The following is a 19925-nucleotide window of genomic DNA, read 5'->3' on the forward strand; positions in this document are numbered from 1 at the left end:
TGCGTGACCTGATTTGAATAACTTTATTTGGCGCCAGGTTCTGTCAACAACTTTATCACCACAATGCAACCACTCTCACCATTACCGTATTCTCCGGATATGAAGCTTCCCCCCCCTCCGCTTCGCCTTTATATTTTATTGCCCTGGATTTACACCCGAGCTTGACGCTTTCCCGGATTGTTGCATTTCATGGCTTGGCCCCAACATTTGTTGGGTGTGCCTTATTTTCTAGAGTGTCTTATGATCCAAAGAATAATGTACTTGTCTCTGCGTGGTCAACCACTACATCTGCCAGTACGTATGTATGTACATATGTTGAACTTCTTTCACACCGTACGTAGCCGACCGTGCTAATCGGAGGTGCGAAAGAACTGGGTTGCTCTTATTTTAAAAAAATTAAATTAATGCATTTGCATGATCAATACCAGTGAACTGTAACAACCAACGATCTGATATTAAATCAGGCCCGGAGCCCATTGAACACAAAAAGGAGTCTCCTTTTCCAAGTGACCGTGCTAAAGTCAGTGTCTCTCCCTGCCGAAGTTGATGTTTGGCCAATTTCATTACCGAGTCCTTGGCTGCGTGTGGGAGGAAACCGGAGTAACCGGAGAAAACCCAGCACACACACCAAGGCGTGACGCTCCAAAGTTCCACGCAGATGGGTTTAATAATAATCCATTGCAATATCGCCCTGTTGGTGGGTCACCCTGTCATGGCTCACCCTGTCGGTGGGTCACCCTGTCGGTGGGTCATAATGTTTTTGGGTTACCCTGTCGGTGGGTCATAATGTCGGTGGGTCATCATGTCAGTGGGTCACTGTCGGTGGGTCACCCTGTCGGTGGGTCACCCTGTCGGTGGTCACCCTGTCGGTGGGTCGGTGGGTCACCCTGTCGGTGGGTCGGTGGGTCACCCTGTCGGTGGGTCATCCTGTCGGTGGGTCGGTGGGTCACCCTGTCGGTGGGTCATCCTGTCGGTGGGTCGGTGGGTCATCCTGTCGGTGGGTCATCCTGTCGGTGGGTCGGTGGGTCATCCTGTCGGTGGGTCATCCTGTCGGTGGGTCACCCTGTCGGTGGGTCACCCTGTCGGTGGGTCGGTGGGTCATCCTGTCGGTGGGTCATCCTGTCGGTGGGTCACCCTGTCGGTGGGTCACCCTGTCGGTGGGTCACCCTGTCGGTGGGTCATCCTGTCGGTGGGTCATCCTGGCGGTGGGTCAACCTGTCGGTGGGTCACCCTGTCGGTGGGTCATCCTGGCGGTGGGTCAACCTGTCGGTGGGTCACCCTGTCGGTGGGTCATCCTGTCGGTGGGTCACCCTGTCGGTGAGTCGGTGGGTCACCCTGTCGGTGGGTCATCCTGTCGGTGGGTCATCCTGTCGGTGGGTCGGTGGGTCATCCTGTCGGTGGGTCATCCTGTCGGTGGGTCACCCTGTCGGTGAGTCGGTGGGTCACCCTGTCGGTGGGTCATCCTGGCGGTGGGTCAACCTGTCGGTGGGTCACCCTGTCGGTGGGTCATCCTGTCGGTGGGTCACCCTGTCGGTGAGTCGGTGGGTCACCCTGTCGGTGGGTCACCCTGTCGGTGGGTCATCCTGTCGGTGGGTCGGTGGGTCATCCTGTCGGTGGGTCATCCTGTCGGTGGGTCACCCTGTCGGTGGGTCACCCTGTCGGTGGGTCATCCTGTCGGTGGGTCACCCTGTCGGTGAGTCGGTGGGTCACCCTGTCGGTGGGTCATCCTGTCGGTGGGTCAACCTGTCGGTGGGTCACCCTGTCGGTGGGTCGGTGGGTCATCCTGTCGGTGGGTCATCCTGTCGGTGGGTCACCCTGTCGGTGGGTCACCCTGTCGGTGGGTCATCCTGTCGGTGGGTCACCCTGTCGGTGAGTCGGTGGGTCACCCTGTCGGTGGGTCATCCTGGCGGTGGGTCAACCTGTCGGTGGGTCACCCTGTCGGTGGGTCATCCTGTCGGTGGGTCATCCTGTCGGTGGGTCGGTGGGTCATCCTGTCGGTGGGTCATCCTGTCGGTGGGTCACCCTGTCGGTGAGTCGGTGGGTCATCCTGTCGGTGGGTCAACCTGTCGGTGGGTCACCCTGCTGCCGTGTTGCTCGTTGGGATGAAGACCCATCCCTGTTGTGCAATCGCCCCAGGAATCTTTTTTTCCCTCCCCGTTTCGGTTGAAATTCAAAACCGAAACAACCACATTCCAGCTCCTCGCTTGTGCCTGGGCGAGCGACGGCCGATCGCTCCTGCCTCCCCGTTCCCGCTGGAGTGGTGGGGGTCGGGGGAAGGGGCAGGTGGGGCTGACAGGTGAGGGCCCGAGTGTGGGGGTGATCATTGTTGTCATAATCATCGTTGTCATTGTATCTGTTTTCATCATCGTTATCGTAATCTTTGTTGTCGGAGTCACTATCGTCGTCATCGTAGTCACTATCGTCGTCATCGTAGTCACTATCGTCGTCATCGTAGTCACTATTGTCGTCATCGTCGTCATCATAGTCACATCGTAGTCACTATCGTCGTCATCGTAGTCACTATCGTAGTCACATCGTCGTCATGGTAGTCACATCGTCGTCATGGTAGTCACTATCGTCGTCATCGTAGTCACATCGTAGTCACTATCGTCGTCATCGTCGTCACTATCGTCATCATCGTGGTCATCATTGCCATCATGGTTACGATCGTCATCATGCTGGGTGCACGCCTGTAAGCGAGGTGAGGCTTTGACTTTGCAGGGCAAAGAGGAGGCCGCAGGAGCCAGAGCAGCAAGTAGGTTTACTGACAGGGCTACCGACCGCGTAGAGCGTAGCAGTAACCACATTGCGGAGTATTAGACGCTCGGGAAAGCAAGACGCGCCAGAAATGTTGAAGTTTTGTTTTGAAAGACAAACAAACCACGTTTTAATGGTAAATACAACGTCCCGGGACCGCGGGAACTTAAGGGTGTTACAATTAAAGTTACACAAAGCAGAGTGGACGCTGGCAACATTTTCTTTCTGGAGACGGCGGTAACTGCCAGAAGTGTGGCTGCATGGTGGCAATAAAGTTGCTGACTGTTCTCGGTGCCAATGAAGTTATTCAAACCTGGTGACTTTACCGAAAGAGCTAAGAATATCTGGTTGTAACGGTTTATACGATGGCACCCCCAACTTTTGTTTCAATATGAGGGGTGTGGGAGGGGTGTGGGAGGGTGAAGAGGGGGGTGTGGGGGGAGAGGGGGGCAATGGAGAGGGGGGGGTGTAGGGGGTTGGAGAGGGGGGGTGGAGAGGGGGGTGGAGGGGGGTGGAGTGGAGAGGGGGTTTGGAGAGGGGGGGGTTTAAATCTGGAGGAGGATAATAAGTCTCGTTGCGTGTGGGTTTTCTCCGGGTACTCCGGCTTCGGCAAAAAGCAGTATTTGGCGGTGCCTGCCAAGTAGACTTCTCATTAAGACATTCTCACCGCTCATCGGGGACTTGCTGGGTAAACACGTGAATGATGATGATGATGATTTTTCCTCGCAAAGGAGCGTGGAGACACGCGTGCTCATCGGAGCTGCGCCAGGAGACAGAGGGGCACGTGGATCGGGGAAGACAATGCAAATTCGAGCTTTCCATTATGACTATAACAAGGAGTAAGGGTCATGCATGCACGTGGGTTCTGTAACACATGTTTTTGTCCTTGGAATAATTTAATAAAATATTAAAAAATATATTTATCAATGCCTGTTGCGCATTAGAACTCGAAAGAGTCAAATGGAAGAAAGACTCAAAGGTGGCGCAAACGAACGTGGAGAGATCCGTGCTCAGATTTACACTGAGAGAAAGATGAACACGTGCATCGGTAAACACGTGCATCATTAAACACGTGCATCGGTGAACACGTGCATCGGTGAACACGTGCATCGGTGAACACGTGCATCGGTGAACACGTGCATCGGTGAACACGTGCATCGGCGAACACGTGCATCGGCGAACACGTGCATCATTAAACACGTGCATCGGTGAACACGTGCATCGGTGAACACTTTCAAGTTAGAGACACTGTGTTGGCCGTCAAACGGCTTGCGCAAGGCGCACGATATCCCTAAGGTGATGGTGGCCGACGCACGAGACCGGTGACAGAATTGCAGCCAAAAGGGAGAGGACGCTCCCAAGATGAAGACGCTCGTTGAGAACGGAGCGTTGGAGCCTAGCGCAGGCGCGGGAGCTCGATCAAAGTGTGCCAGTGCAGGACGGTGACAGTGGGGGGAGGCATTCATCCAGCAGCGGATAGACCAGAGCTCATGATGATGACGATGATGGGAACTGTAAACAATGTATCTAAATCTGCTCGAGCCGCCGGTAAATCACGTGACTTCTGTGTGGCCACCCCCCACTGAGTCCCTCCCCTCTCTCCATCGCCACCCGCTGTGAGAACAGACGCTGCTACTCCTCCTCCTCCGTGCAGCTCACTTCCCCTCGCTCCTTCCTTCTCTCTCCTTTCTCTCTTGCCTCCCCTCGCACCACCACCAGCAGCAGCACCGTCACCACCACCCTCTCATCAAACCCTGACATCTTGGCCCAGTAATTCCTTCTCCTCCCCTTCCTGCCCGGCGCCCCGCCTTTCTTGCAGCTGCTCATCTTGAGCCGTGCCTTCTCTTTGTCCGTCACGGGGGAATGCCATCCTGGCATCCCTTTGCCGTTCCTTTCTCTTTTTCACGTTCATTAATCCTGGACTCTCCTCCCCCCTTCCCGTGGTGTGACACGGGGCGCCACAAGTTTCATGTATTTCGAAATCGATTTGCTAAACAAAGTTACAGTGAATCCACTTATTGCGCAGACCATTAGACCGCGAGTTTGAGTGATGGTGATGATGATGACGACGTCGGTGATACCGGGAAAAGCCCGTCACACTCAACGAGAAACATGAACCCTCATAGCCTCAATTAGGCAAGTTATTTGGTGATTGCTGCTGCTGCTGCATTCACAGTGACCATAAACCCGATGACATGTTCAGCTATAACGCTGTGGCTTTCTAACGAAAATGGCCCTTCGTAGCGATGTTTTTTTTACGTGCTAAGCAAAAGGCCCATTGTCCGAAATGTCGCATAAGACAAAGATCCCCCGTGTAGCCTGAACAGACTATTGGGGGCAAGTGCTGTTAGCGAGCGGCTATGAAGCCCGGCAGGGCACACGAGGGGGTGGGTGACCAGCACCACGCCCGGCCACCTTTGTCTCCCCAGTGGCGATGTTTACGCATCACACTAGGTACTTATTTCAGGCTGAGTCGACCTAGGCGAGGCCCGTGACTGGTTCAGATAATCGTCACTGGTGTTGACCGTGAGTGAAATTCTGAACTCGGGTCGCCGGGTGCACAGCACAGCGTAGTGCTAACCGCTGCTACACGACCTGCTCCCCACTAGGTCGACATGCACACCGAGACACGAGCCAAAGACAGTTTTGCCCTTCATCGGTGTTGATAAGGGTAAAATCGTTTATTAATCTCGTGGGAAAGCCTCACCGAGTCTCAAGGTCAACCCTTTTCTAGGAGGGTCCTGCTGCATTGGGATGCTCGCCAGATTACCTTTACGTAATTGTGGTGCTTTGGTCTGTGCACGTTTTTTTTGCTATCCGTGCCGCTGCTGCTGCTGCGTAGCTCTACGTGTTTTCGGGGGTACGTGCCCGTGCGTTAACCGGCACTGCGTCCGACGTTTGTCCGCGTGAGCTGGGAGCATCTTCGGCAAGACATCGGAGAGCTCAGAATAAACGATGGAGCGACGGAATCCGTTTGTGCGCAGGGTGCTGGGTGGATCGTTTGCATGGCAGGATCGTGAGAGATGGCGTTGCCTTGGTGGGGGAGGTGAGGCCGTGGAGGCTTTCATCTAGCAGTGGATTGGTCACGGCCGACGACGACGACGATGATGACGATGATGAAAGAATACTTTAAAGCACAGACACGTGTAAAGAAAGTGTTTACATATTCGCTGCGTAGGCATGGTTTTTCTTCTGAGAGTGGTTTTGTTAACTGAGGCTGGGCTCGTCTCAAAAGTGAGAATGCGTTTCTCATGCCCCGCTGACAAATGCTTGATTAATACTCTTTGGTTATTTCGGTAAAGTCACGTAGGTATAAAATTAAGTAAATCAGGACGTTTCGATCGCAACACAAGCGGTCGTCCTCAGGCGGAGAAAAATATAATCCAGCAGTGGAACTGCTGAACCAGTGTGAGAGCAGCTACAACAAGAGGTTCGCTGTCCCTCTGAGCCGGCGCGCTGTCCGTCTCTCGCAAAGTTTCCGCCGTCCAAGTTGGACGTGCGTCCTCTTGTCTACGGGCGTTCTGCCGTTGCCAACTACCGCTGCAGCCACCACCGCCCCCTCTCGCTCCCCACCGTGCTCGCCGTCCCTCCGGGGGGGGGAGTCGCGAAGTCACGCCGAGTCCGTTCCCTCCGCGCCGCTCGACACCGCGAATTCTCAAATCTCTCGCCCCGCTTCGTTGTCGTCGCGATTGTGAGACGCCACATCCCGGGGAGTTTGGCGACCCAAATCAAGATGATGCCCACTCCTGGAGTTTTCGGATTGTGTTAGGAGCAAGGGCTAACCCATTAAGGGATTAGGCTTAGTGTTGTAAGGCTGTGGCTTGTTTAGTTTAACATCTGTGACCAAATCACCTTGCTGCATCTGTCCGATCTCATTGGATCAGTCACGTGGGTGGCAGTGCCCCCATTATTATGTGCCCCCCCCCACACACTGCTTCGCAGTTCCACCCAATGAACGATTTCTGTCTTTGTGACAAGTAATTCGTACACCTCCGATAAGGACGGTTGGCTATGTACGGCACGAAAGAAGTTCTGCCTACACACATGCAGCAAAAAACACCATCACTGTGCCCGATCCCATCAAATCTCAGACGCTAAGCTGAGTTGAACCTGGTTAGTGTGGATCGGAGACTTCCTGGTAACACCAGATGCTGTCGGCGTTGGGTTGCGAGGCGGCCAGGAGATGGCAGGTACGGCAGTGGATTCTTGAATCGATCTGTGCGTAGCGTTGCTTTACCTCCTCGTGCACGTGGTGCGGTTTCTGCAGACTTCTACCGTTTCCTCGCACAAGAAGCCAAAACACCCCTTGATGGAATTGGCCAAACATTCCAATGCGAGCCAGATCCTCGGGATAGAGAGTCTTGAGACTCTGTGAGGCTTTCCGGGGTGTTGAGGGTAATGAATGTCTAGGCGAGTGACATTATTTCGATTTATTTGGCTGCTGTTTTTCAGGAGGGTCCTGCTCCATTGGGGATGTTTGATCGGTTCCATTCAAAGAGCGTTTGGCTTCGTGTGTAAGGAAGCAGGAGAACCCTGACGCAACCCAGCAACCCCCAGGAAGGGCTGGACTTAACGGAGTCACGGTTAGAGTCGAGGTCCAAGCTTATGATGGCCAAGGAGAAGGGCTGGACTTGCTAGCGTTAGGGGAAAGGGCTTGTGCCAGCCTAGATGAAGGGCACACATATGTGCACACCTATTAAGCTACCGTATTGCAGCTTACATAATCGATACGAAGTCGATCCTCTAAGTCCTTTTAAAGTGGAAATTGATTTCCAAAGGTCAGCCTTTCGTGGCATGGTCAGGCTATTTTTTTGTCCGTATTACCACAGCTCAAGTGCGCATCCGTCAGTCTAGGGCGGTGCGTGCTCGTTCCGCGGATGTGGCTTTGTGCGTGTGCGAATCTGCGTCTGTCCACCCCCAAGGTGCACCTAGCCTGGCACAAGCGCCGCGGTGATCTCGCGGCCACCACATAGTGGCGAACGGCGGTTGTCTGCACCTGTGTGCAATTGTGTCTTCGTTTTGTGAATGTGTGTGGGGAGCGGTAATGTAGCACGCTGCGCTACGAACCGAGTAACCCGAGTTAGACTCCCGCTCACGTCCAACACCGGTGGCAAAATCTCCTAACCACTCCTGGGCCTCCCGTAGGTCAATTCAGCCTTAAACGAGTACCCACAGCGATGTATAAACATCGCCGCTTGGGAGACATGTGGGCTGGAGTGGTGCTGGCCACCCACCCCTTTGTGCACCGTGCCGGGCCTTCGTAGGTGCTTGCTAACAGCACTTGCCTCGAGAGTCTGTTAAGGCTCTACGGGGGATCTTTGTCTGTGTCTTTGTATGTTTGGGCAATTGCTGCTCGCGATTGTTAAGGCTATAGTGGTGGGGGGAGGAGGTCTTTGTCCGTGCACGCATGCGCAAGTGCGTGTACTGTACACACGTGTGTGCCGGGTGTGTGCCGGGTGTGTGCACGCGCGCGCTTCACGAGCCGCGCGACCGGTCTCTCCGCGCACGTGGCCCGGCGTCCCGCGCGCGTTTTTTGCTGCGAGCGCCGCTAATAGCCACGGACAGGGCATCACGCCGCACTGAGCACGCACAAGAGGCGCGCGGCGCGTGTTCGGGGCCCCGTCGCCTAATGCGAGGAGGCACCGCGACACGCAGCCTCGCCTCTGCCCTTGCTCGGCAACGGCAATAAAAAAAAACCTGGGGCTCAAATCCGGGGCGCCGCGACCTCGTGGGACGAAGCCGAAAATCTGCGCCGGATTTGCACGAGCGCGGGTGGTGTCACGGTTAGCTCGCTGCGCTACGAACCTGGTGACCAGAGATCGATTACCGCTCACGGCCAACAGCACTGACTCCTGTCTGAACCGATCCTGGGCCTCCCCTAGATCGACTGGGCCTTAAATGAGTACCTGCTATGCTGTGCAAGCATCGCCATCGGGGAGACAAATGTGGCCGGGCGTGGTGCTGGCCACCCACCCCCTGGTGTGCCACGCCAGCCTTCATAGGTGCTCTCGCTAACAGCACTTTCCCCAACAGTCTGTTAAGGCTACACGGGGGATCTTTGTCTTTGTGGCTGCGTCCGGGAAGCCACGTGGCCTCAGAAATTTACCTGGCTTGGCACGAGCGCTGTAAGGGACGTCACCGTCGCTTCGTGGCGATTAGCGGCCGTTCGCTCGGGCCCCCTCTCTAAGCCCACTGGGAGGTCATTGCCATTGGGAGGGGGAATTTTTTGGTTGAATTGGGCGAGTTTCAACGTGGGTGGCGGGTATGTTGAATTAAACGTGGTGATAATCTCCATATATATAAAAGGTAAAGTTGTGAATATGTGTGTCTGTTCAAAATGTTTAGCGTACTTCCCGACATGCAACAAAGTTAAAATTTGCCATGTGGGTACTTTCCAGACTGTACACCATGCAAAAAATATAAAAATACACTTTTTTTGGGGGGGGGGGGGAGCTCAATAATGCATACAGTGAGGGAAAAAAGTATTTGATGCCCTGCTGATTTTGTACGTTTGCCCACTGACAAAGAAATGATCAGTCTATAATTATAATGGTAGGTTTATTTGAACAGTCAGGGACAGAATAACAACAACAAAATCCAGAAAAACGCATGTCAAAAATGTTATAAATTGATTTGCATTTTAATGAGGGAAATAAGTATTTGACCCCATCTCAATCAGAAAGATTTCTGGCTCCCAGGTGTATTTTATACAGGTAACGAGCTGAGATTAGGAGCACACTCTTAAAGGGAGTTCTCCTAATCTCAACTTGTTACCTGTATAAAAGACACCTATCCACAGAAGCAATCAATCAATCAGATTCCAAACTCTCCACCATGGCCAAGACCAAAGAGCTCTCCAAGGATGTCAGGGACAAGATTGTAGACCTACACAAGGCTGGAATGGGCTACAAGACCATTGCCAAGCAGCTTGGTGAGAAGGTGACAACAGTTGGTGCGATTATTCGCAAATGGAAGAAACACAAAAGAACTGTCAATTTCCCTCGGCCTGGGGCTCCATGCAAGATCTCACCTCGTGGAGTTGCAATGATCATGAGAACGGTGAGGAATCAGCCCAGAACTACACGGGAGGATCTTGTCAATGATTTCAAGGCAGCTGGGACCATAGTCACCAAGAAAACAATTGGTAACACACTATGCCGTGAAGGACTGAAATCCTGCAGCGCCCGCAAGGTCCCCCTGCTCAAGAAAGCACATATACATGCCCGTCTGAAGTTTGCCAATGAACATCTGAATGATTCAGAGGACAACTGGGTGAAAGTGTTGTGGTCAGATGAGACCAAAATGGAGCTCTTTGGCATCAACTCAACTTGCCGTGTTTGGAGGAGGAGGAATGTTGCCTATGACCCCAAGAACACCATCCCCACCGTCAAACATGGAGGTGGGAACATGCTTTGGGGGTATTTTTCTGCTAAGGGGACAGGACAACTTCACCGCATCAAAGGGACGATGGACGGGGCCATGTACCGTCAAATCTTGGGTGAGAACCTCCTTCCCTCAGCCAGGGCATTGAAAATGGGTCGTGGTTGGGTATTCCAGCATGACAATGACCCAAAACACACGGCCAAGGCAACAAAGGAGTGGCTCAAGAAGAAGCACATTAAGGTCCTGGAGTGGCCTAGCCAGTCTCCAGACCTTAATCCCATAGAAAATCTGTGGAGGGAGCTGAAGGTTCGAGTTGCCAAACGTCAGCCTCGAAACCTTAATGACTTGAAGAAGATCTGCAAAGAGGAGTGGGACAAAATCCCTCCTGAGATGTGTGCAAACCTGGTGGCCAACTACAAGAAACGTCTGACCTCTGTGATTGGCAACAAGGGTTTTGCCACCAAGTACTAAGTCATGTTTTGCAGAGTGGTCAAATACTTATTCCCCTCATTAAAATGCAAATCAATGTATAACATTTTTGACATGCGTTTTTCTGGATTTTTTGTTGTTATTCTGTCTCACTGTTCAAATAAACCTACCATTAAAATTATAGACTTGTCAGTGGGCAAACGTACAAAATCAGCAGGGGATCAAATACTCTTTTCCCACACTGTATATTTTTTGCACGGCAAGTGAGCTGTGACGTCAAATAATTTGAGAGAATATTGATTACATGAAACCAGTGTTATTCAGTGGTGGAATTTGATTGGATTTCATTTGAATCTGGTCAGATTCGTCTTGCAGGAATTCCACCCGGTGGATTCCAACTTCGTCTAAAATGGTCAAATTTCACTCAACGGCAGTTGTTCTGCCCGCTGGCGTGCAAGCCTCCCGGCTGTGCATTCTCGAATAGCTCCGTATTATGACACTGCACTAATTTACGCGGTTGGATCGAGTGTGGGCATTCCCACCTCTTCCTTAAGACGTGTGACAAGTGTCGAGGGGTGGGAAAACATTCGCTCACGAGCAGCGTTCTTTATTGCAAGGCCCAGTGGGCCACTGGCGGCCCCTGACGTGCGGCCCCCCGACACAAAACACAAATGGTGACAACACTCAACCCCATCGTCATCGCCGTGCTGCAGTCAAACCCCCAATGGCAGCACTCGCACACGGATAAGTGCCCCCCCTCTCCCGCTCTGCAGAGCTCCCTCTCGGTTGAGGCACGTTCCGCGAGCAGTGTTGCGAGGAAGGAATTGCAGGGCTGCGCCTCGACCGCTCACTTGCGCCGTGCAGGCGAGCATCGTGACTCTTCAGGTAGCCCGATAACAGTGGAGGGAAGCGGCGTTCATGGAGATTAACGGAAGAATGGCAGTGACAAAAGATATATTTGAGAAAATGGGGTCTGTTTTGAAAAATAAGAAATGACTGACGGCAACGAGAATAAAAAGACTGCTACAGTGTTGCATACGCAGGTCTGTTCTCCTGTGTGAGTGTGAAAGCTGTGAGTCTCTGGGTCTCTATGTGAGTGTCTGTTTCTCTATGTGAGTGTCTGGGTCTCTGTGTGTCTGGGTCTCTGTGTGATTCTCTGAGTCTCTATGTGAGTCTCTGTATCTCTTATGTGAGTGTTTGTGGCTCTGTATGAGTGTCTGGGTCTCTATGTGAGTCTCTGGGTCTCTACGTGAGTGTCTGTGTCTCTGTGTGAGTGTCTGTGTCTCTATGTGAGTGTCTGGGTCTCTGTGTGAGTATCTGAGTCTCTACGCGAGTGTCTGTGTTTCTACGTGAGTGTTGGGATCTCTATGCGAGTGTCTGCGTCTCTATGCGAGTCTCTGGATCTCTTTGTGAGTCTATGGGTCCCGATGAACGTTGGACAATTAAAAAGACCCTGCAGAGCAATTAAAAGCAACGGAAAAGTGGTTTTAAGGTGGATGTTTCACGAACAGAGTGACATGAACGTATTACGAAGAGCAGGGTACCAAAGGAAAATGAATGAGAATAATTAGAGAAAGGCAAGTAAAATTTTTGGGCGTGTCGTGAGAAAACAAGAGATTGAATATCAATGTTTTTACAGGGAAAATTATTGGTACAAGAAGCCAGGGAAAACAGCAAATTAAGCCACATAAGCAATTTGAACAACTGTATGCAACTGGGCGTGAGCATCTAATGATTCGAAGCTGTTGAGTAAACATCGCTAACAGAGATGAATGGAAGGAAGGCCACGATCGCCAACGTGTTGAGTGAAGGACACGGCTAAGTCGAGAGCGAGAGGGAGCTGGTGGGCAGCTCTGGTGGACGTTCGGAGCTGCCCCTCCGTCGCCGCGGTGATGCGTGCGCGCTGTGCCAGCTCACATTTTCGTCTTGTTTTCCCGCTGCGCATCTAAACCCCCACAATTGTTGGTGGCACGCGGCCCCTTGCCGCTTGTCGTTCCACTCGGGATGCTGCACCCAGCCCCGCGGTCGCCCCGCGGTTTTGCGTAATGGTCAGAGCACGAGCGTACGAGCCCCACGTGGCCCGGGCTCGGCACAGCGGTAATTATTTTGTCACATGTCCTCGTGACTCATGAAACCGCGAGTTTTCGGCCGGGCAGATTTTTTGTGGCAGGCGAGCGTTTGTGCGAAATGCCCTCCGCAGAGATAATTCGGCGGGGAGGGGGGGGTGGCGCGAACGAGCGAATGAAGGAGCGGGCGAACGATCGGCCGATTCAGCGAATGAATGAATGTGACAGCTGGGCACGCAGCACGAGGTCTGCGGTGGCTGTTCCTGCAGCTCCCATTGCCCGCACGGAGGTCGGAGATCAAAGGCAAAGACACAGACCCCCCACCCCCCACCACCAGAGCCTTAGCAGACTATTGGGGCAAGTGCTGTTAGGTCACCCCACGCAGACTGCAGACTTCGCACTGCACATTCATGCAACCCAAGTGCAGACGTGGTTTTTCTCAGTGTATTTTTTTTTTATGGAGATTGTGGGTCATGGTGGTGGGTGTAAGGCACAAACCAAACAAAGAACCCCCCTTGTGTGGCCTTTAAGAGTCGATTGGGGCAAGTGACGTCAGCGAATACCTATAAAGGCTGGCACGACGCACCACATGGTGATGTGGTTAGCACCGCACCTGATTGTCTTGGCCTCACCTGTGTGGATGTTTACACACCGTTCCAGGTACGAATTTTATGGCTGAGCCAATCTAGGGGAGGCCAACTACCACTTCGGATATTTGTCACCGCTGATGTTGGCTGTGGCTGAGGGTTCATGTTCACAGAGCAGTGCACTGACCACGACACTACCGCTCCCCATCCACACACACACACACACGTACACACAGACATACACTGACACACACCAAAAACAAATATAGCCTTCACAGGCTGTTGGGGCGGGCGCTGTTTGCGAGCACCTATCTTTCGACACTAAATGGCGGCGACGTCACCACGGAGCGAGGGAGGAGGCTAGGTGCTCTTTGAGGCCACGTGAAGTGTGGAAGGCTCGTTGAGAGGCGTTCACGGGACAGACCCGGGCGCCTGTGGGTCAATTGAGATGGACGACTGGACGTCCATCTCATCGGATTCCTCCACTGTAAATAGATATTCTGATTCCGAGATGACGGGCAGATGCATCGCCAAGTGCTCCCTACTGCGCCGCACCCTCGCAAACACCGCACGGACACGCACAGACACGTGAATATACGCGTGCACAGACACGTGAATATTCGCGCACAAAGGCAAAGATCGCCTGTATTATCCTAAACAGACTCACGGGGCAAGTGCTGTTGTTCACGAGCACCTCCGAGCACGGCGGCGCATGAGGGGGCGTGGATGGCCGGCACCTCACGCACACACAAGGGAGGAGGCGGTGGAGTTGGGTAAGAGGGGGGGGGGTAGAAGGCAGCGTTTTGTGTGCGGAGGTGGGTCACGGTTACATCATCACCGTCGCCGTGAGAGTCCGTGGCCGCCGCACCCGATTAAATCCCGCCCCCTGCCACCACTCGCCACGCCAGCACCACTTACCACGCCAGCACCACTCTACCCCACCGTGCTCCGCCACCGGCAGGCTCCTGCGGCGAGGCAGGAGACCATGGTGGTGAGTTGCGCGTGTCTCTCCGCGTGCCCGTGTCTCCGCTTGTCTCCGCGTGCCCGTGTCTCTCCGCGTGCGCGTGTCTCCGCGTGCCCGTGTCTCCGCGTGTCTCCGCGTGCCCGTGTCTCCGCGTGTCTCCGCGTGTCTCCGCGTGCCCGTGTCTCTCCGCGTGCCCGTGTCTCCGCGTGCCCGTGTCTCCGTGTGTCTCCGCGTGCCCGTGTCTCCGCGTGCCCGTGTCTCCGCGTGCCTGTGTTTCCGCGTGCCCATGTCTCCGCGTGTCTCCGCGTGCCCGTGTCTCCGCGTGTCTCCGCGTGTCTCCGCGTGCCCGTGTCTCTCCGCGTGCCCGTGTCTCTCCGCGTGCCCGTGTCTCCGCGTGCCTGTGTCTCCACGTGTCGCGGTCCTGCTGCCGGTAGTTTCCTACTCGCCGCACATGGCCATGTGACGAACTGCACTGTACCTTTCCACTTTTCTCTGTTGTCATCGTCACGCTCTCTCTTCATCGGATTATCGTCGCAAATCTACCCCTCCACGGATCCCCTCTCCAGTAATCGTCTCATTGTTATCCCTCTCGCCTCATTGCCTCCCATTATCATCACGACCATCAGCCATTGCCTATCCACTGCTAGATGACGGCTTCTCTACATCACCATATTATGTGGGCCCATTGCTAGATGCCGCCGGCGTCTCTCGCGCCGCTGCGAATGAGTTCCCGCGTTGGCGGTGGTTTCCCGCGATGTCGAAAACTCAGCGGTGCGCGCGAGGCAGGCGGAGAACGCGCGGACGCGTTCAGTCCCTAAGAACGTCTCCCAAACGGCCGGCCGCGGCTATTGTTCTCTCCTCGCTGCCGCCAAGCGAAGCACACGACCCCATTTAGCGGCGTGCGTTATCGCTAATGGACGCAGGGGCGGTCCGGCGTTCGGTTTGTGCGTCCGGAGAGAAATGTTGGACCGATGCACACCCAACCACGTGCCGCCAGCTTTGGCAACCAGAATGGTAACATTTAGTACTCGTCGTCAGCCGTGACCGGTCCACTGCTGGATGAAGACCTCCGCGAGCCGTCGGCGTCTCCCGCGACGTGACACTCCACCTAGAACCCGCGCGCACGAGGTGATGTCATAGCGCAGTCTCCTGGGAAGATGCCCTCTCGGACGCGTTACATTCCTCGGCTGATGCCACCCGCTCGGTCACTTTGCTAGACCCAGTGGAACGCTTTTTTTTTTTTAACGGAGGGCATCCCGACGGTTCTGCGGGTCGGGGCGGCTGTATTTGTCGTGCAAACGTTCTCGAGCCTTGAGACGGAACTCTCTCGAGCAAAGTGTTCCCATTAGTTCATAAATCATCGTCAAAGGCTGCCTGCTGGCCTAGAGGCATCGTGAAGGTTTTCATCAGCGCCCAGCCACAGCGAATACATAAGAAATTGTGATTTTTGTTCAGTATCCGTGAACACGGCACAAGCCTTGAACACTGCTTTTGTTTACAAGCGAGATCAGCTGACTCGTAATAACGTGGGAACAAAAGTCAGCAAGGTTACACACGGGGGGAGCATTCGCTCCATCTCATAATGCCACGGCGGTGACGGTGACTGACGCCGGTCGAGAGGAATTGCGACCACGGGGAATGTGCGTGGATTGCTACGGAGTGACGATGAGTATTCCCGATGCGCAGGAAGGCGCGCGGAAGGTACGGCGTGGAGAGAGTTTAGACACCTGTAAGAGAAAGATACAGAGATATACGAGTAGAGATTAGGAGACACAGACACGGTGTAACCGCAGCAGAAATTGACACTTGGATACTGAGGGACAAGGAGAAAGATGTCGATACAGACAATGAGACAGAGAGAGAACCGGATAAAATCACAGCGAGATCCAGAGACACGCATAGAGACACAGAGAGAGAGAGACCGATACAGAGACTTGCAGAGATAAACGAAGACACAGAGAGACCCGACAGGCAGAGAGAATCAGATACAGACAGACACGGAGACCGAGAGAATCTGACATACACACAGAGACGGTGATGGGGAATCGGACAGAAACAAGACGCACGGAGAGAGAGAAATAGACACGCACGTTGGATCCCATAGCAGGCCGGTGATTAAATCCCAGGCCGCCTTTGTCTCTTCAGAGACAGCACCTGGCGTTGTAAGCAACACTTTAAACTCATTCAGGCGGAGAAACAGGATACCCGCTCCGCGGTCAACACGGCCCCCCGCTTTTGCGTCACGGTACAACAGTCGCATCGTCTACGTCACAAAACGAAGCACTGTCGCTGACCATGTTTGCGAGCCGGTGGTGGAAATTCCACAATTTCCACGATGGGATCAGGTCGTTTCCACGAGATGATTTGCTTTTAACTCCCACCGTAGCGTGAAGGGAGCCGGTGTCGGGATGAGAAAGGGGGGACCCTGCAGACGGACCGGGAGAGAGACGCGCGGAGCGATGCTGCCCCAATGGTTGCGACGGTGAGAACACCGGACTCGCAAACGCACAGCGACGTGGGAATTGAAACGATGGTGCAGAGTTTCTTCAATTCCCCCGCCGCTTCCACTTTTTCTCTGGCCGGCGTGGAAGAGGAGGCGAGAATCACCCCCTGGAGGAGGGGGTGAGGGGGCTGTCTGGAGCTCCGGCTTGTGGTGGACGCCGTTCTGCACGAGTCGTGGCGTGAGTGGGCAATTGCAGGGCAGCCGCCTTTGCCTTTCATGCGCAGAGATACAGCAACCTCTTACACCCCGGGCAAAGAAAATTTTCCTTGGGGGGGGGGGGGGTTGGAGGCGGCGGTGGTGGCGGAGGGGTGGTGCAGCGGTTAACACGCTGCGCTACGAACCCAACCACCCAAGTTCGATTCCCGCTCGTGGTGAACACCAGTGGCGATTATCTGAACCGGTCCTGGGCCTTCCCTTGGATTACTCGGCCTCAAATGAGAACCCGGTGCGGTGTGGAAACATCGGCACTCGGGAGACAAAGGCGGCCGAGCATGTTGCTGGCCACCCACCCCCTCGTGTGCCGTGCTGGCCTTCATAGGTGATCACTAACAGCACTTGTCCCATTGGCCTGTGAAGGCTCCACGGGGGATCTTTGTCTTTGGGGGGGGGGGGGCGTGATGTCACTTCAGAAGCATGTGATGTCACCTTCCTTAGGCTATTATATGTCACACCAGGTGATGCACCGCTAGCTGCGAGCATTCCGAATTTGAAATGTCTTGACCTCCTAACAAGACGGTGGAATTAATTTTCATAAAGAAAGAAAAAAAAAACCCCAACAATAATATGAGTAAACAGGTGTCACGCCCTTTAGTGTAAATTGTTGAGAACCCAATCCGGTTGCGCGTCCACATGTGGACGCGTGGACGCACGGCTGTGGCAAATCTGGCGGCGCATCGGTGGGGCCCCGGTGAACCGCAGCAGCTCGGAGACTTTCCAGCGCTGGAGTGTCACCGGCAGCCACCTCCTGTCACACCGCGACCTGACCTCGCCGATCGTGGAGAGAGAGGGGGGGGGCAGGGGAGGCGGGGGAAGGGAGCAGGAGCACGTGGATGAGAGAACGTGTACGCAGGTCGGAGAGACACCTCCGTCGTGTTGCTGCTCATCCAGCAGCGGATAGACTGCGGCGGTGCCGACGTTGCGGAGGCGGCCAGGGGGAACGCGCGGACTAGGGAACGGGATCGTGAGAGATGGCCACGGCGTGGAATGGTCTTCATCTGGGAGCGGATTGAGCGTGGATGATTCCGGTGATATTCGTGAAGTTTGTGTTCTTCCATGCTATGATGATGATGTCCTTCATCCTGGACAGCGTCGGTGGGTTTAGAGACTTGAATTTGATTATTTCTCAAAAATGACCGTTACTCTTTCACCATGTTCTCTTTTGCGCGAGAATTTGTTTTAATTCCTCAATTCCCGATGGTTTTAAAGGGCCGAGACGATGCATCCAATTAAACGCGCTGTTTTGTGATGTTGCCGCTGCTGCGATGCCACAAACACAATCAACGCAAGAAACCTCAATGGCACATTCGTCACTTACACCGTGTGACCAGAATCGCAACAAAATACACAACAGGTGACGTTGCAGGTTAAATTGGCCCTTCTAATAAGAGTTGGAGACTGCACTTGTTTACACCATGGGGCCTTATGATAATTATATTTTTTCAATGTTGTGGTTACCATTTTTGTTGTTGTAGTTTACATATGAATGCTTTGCTGAAAGTAGCTATTGGGGAAACGGACAAACCCTTGAAAAATCGACCCAATATTGATCCTTAAGATCGCACCGCGTGCGTCGAACTGCGTGTGTGCGCGTGCATCCGCGACCACGTTGGGTGTTTCTCGACGCTTCCGGCGTGCCGAGTTGGTCCACGTGACCCCTGCAGCCACTCGAGGCGCTACGTCGCCCCCCCCCGCCACTCGATATTCAAAGCATCGGGGGTCTGTGATGGAATCGAATCGGAGCCCCTGAAATTGTGACGGTTCATCAAATCGCAAGGGGGTGAATTGTTACTCGCCTTTTAAGTAGGAATACGTTTCACATGAGTTAGTAAAAAAAAACAGATTTCGTTTTCTGGTTGACGACATAATGAGGAAGGAGGGAGGGGGGGGAATTCCTTATTTGAGGATACATAAGAAATTGTGATTTTGATCAGTGTCCGTAAAGATGGCGCCAGGCCTTGAACACTGCTTTCCTTTACAAGCGAGATCAGCTGACTCGTAATAACGTGGGAACAAAAGTCAGCAAGGTTACACACGGGGGGAGCATTCGCTCCATCTCATGATGATGGAGAAAAAAACAATCAGAATCTTTATTTATCCTGGAGGAATCCAATGAGCTCTGAAGCTGTTTTTTTTCACAGATGTCCAGTTGGGGCAGGTCAGAGAATTATAGCACGCACAGAGCTGGCAGTGAAGGAAGGGGTCCCATCGTCATGTTATTTCATATTCTTCCTTTGTCGACAGATGCATTGAGTTGAATTCTTTCGTACATTTTTGCTTAGATCGGCACATGGTGAACATTCTTATAATAGGTGTGCGTGTAGTTTTGGATTAAGAGTTCAATGGATGTGACTTAAGGCGCAGGTGATGTTACCGTCCGGACGCTATTCTCCTGCACTCTGGGTGATTGTTAAAGACACTTATTTCATAAGGCTTCTTCACCCAGCAGGAAGCTCACTGCTAGCTGTGAGCATTCCTGATTGAACATGTCTTTGGTCTCCGATCAAGACACTGGATTTAATAGGAATGTAATCGGGATAAACAAATGAGTCGATAGCTAAATAGATTTTGTTTAGGTCCTTTGACCGCCAACCCTCCTTGAGCTGACCAGCGTGGTGAAGTATGGTCAAACAACCCCTGTGACCGGCGCAGCGTGGAGTGGCTTTCATCCAGCAGTGGATCGACAAAGGACTGTGAATTAAGAATCGAAGTTATTCAGAACTGAACAGACAAAAATACTAATATTTCTTCACAAACGACCCTAAGGCAGTGGTGGAAATTCCATGTTCCTGTGGCAGGACCAACTTATTTATAGAGACAACTGTTAATTTTCTACATTCGGTACCAGTTTTATCTCCCTTCCCCCCCCCCCCCCACAAGTTTGGTGGGATGAGTAGAATTCTGACTCGGATTTGTGAGACTCGGTCAGATACTTTTGGGTCACCCAAGAAAATATCGGTTTCAGGAAAATTCCCAACCTTCAAATTCACCCTCGACACCCGTCAGACAAATCTAAATAC

General features: G+C 53.3%; 1 protein-coding gene across 3 annotated transcripts in view; it reads left to right on the forward strand.

Annotated features, from left to right (window-relative positions):
* The window catches only part of LOC116948201 (uncharacterized), a 109258-nt gene that overhangs the window by 37287 nt on the left and 52046 nt on the right, over nucleotides 1-19925 (forward strand). The window contains exon 1 of one of the 3 annotated variants that reach the window (XM_032964677.2): nucleotides 10138-14213. The exons of the other annotated variants lie outside the window; for them this stretch is intronic. Coding sequence (XP_032820568.2) covers nucleotides 13935-14213 — 279 coding nt within the window. The 5' untranslated portion in view covers nucleotides 10138-13934. Of the gene's footprint in view, nucleotides 1-10137; nucleotides 14214-19925 lie in introns of those variants that run through there. 3 annotated transcript variants of the gene reach the window in all.

This window comes from Petromyzon marinus, chromosome 32, assembly GCF_048934315.1.
Source record: "Petromyzon marinus isolate PM22_M1 ecotype Great Lakes invasive population chromosome 32, UKy_Petmar_22M1.pri1.0, whole genome shotgun sequence".
NCBI lineage: Eukaryota > Metazoa > Chordata > Hyperoartia > Petromyzontiformes > Petromyzontidae > Petromyzon > Petromyzon marinus.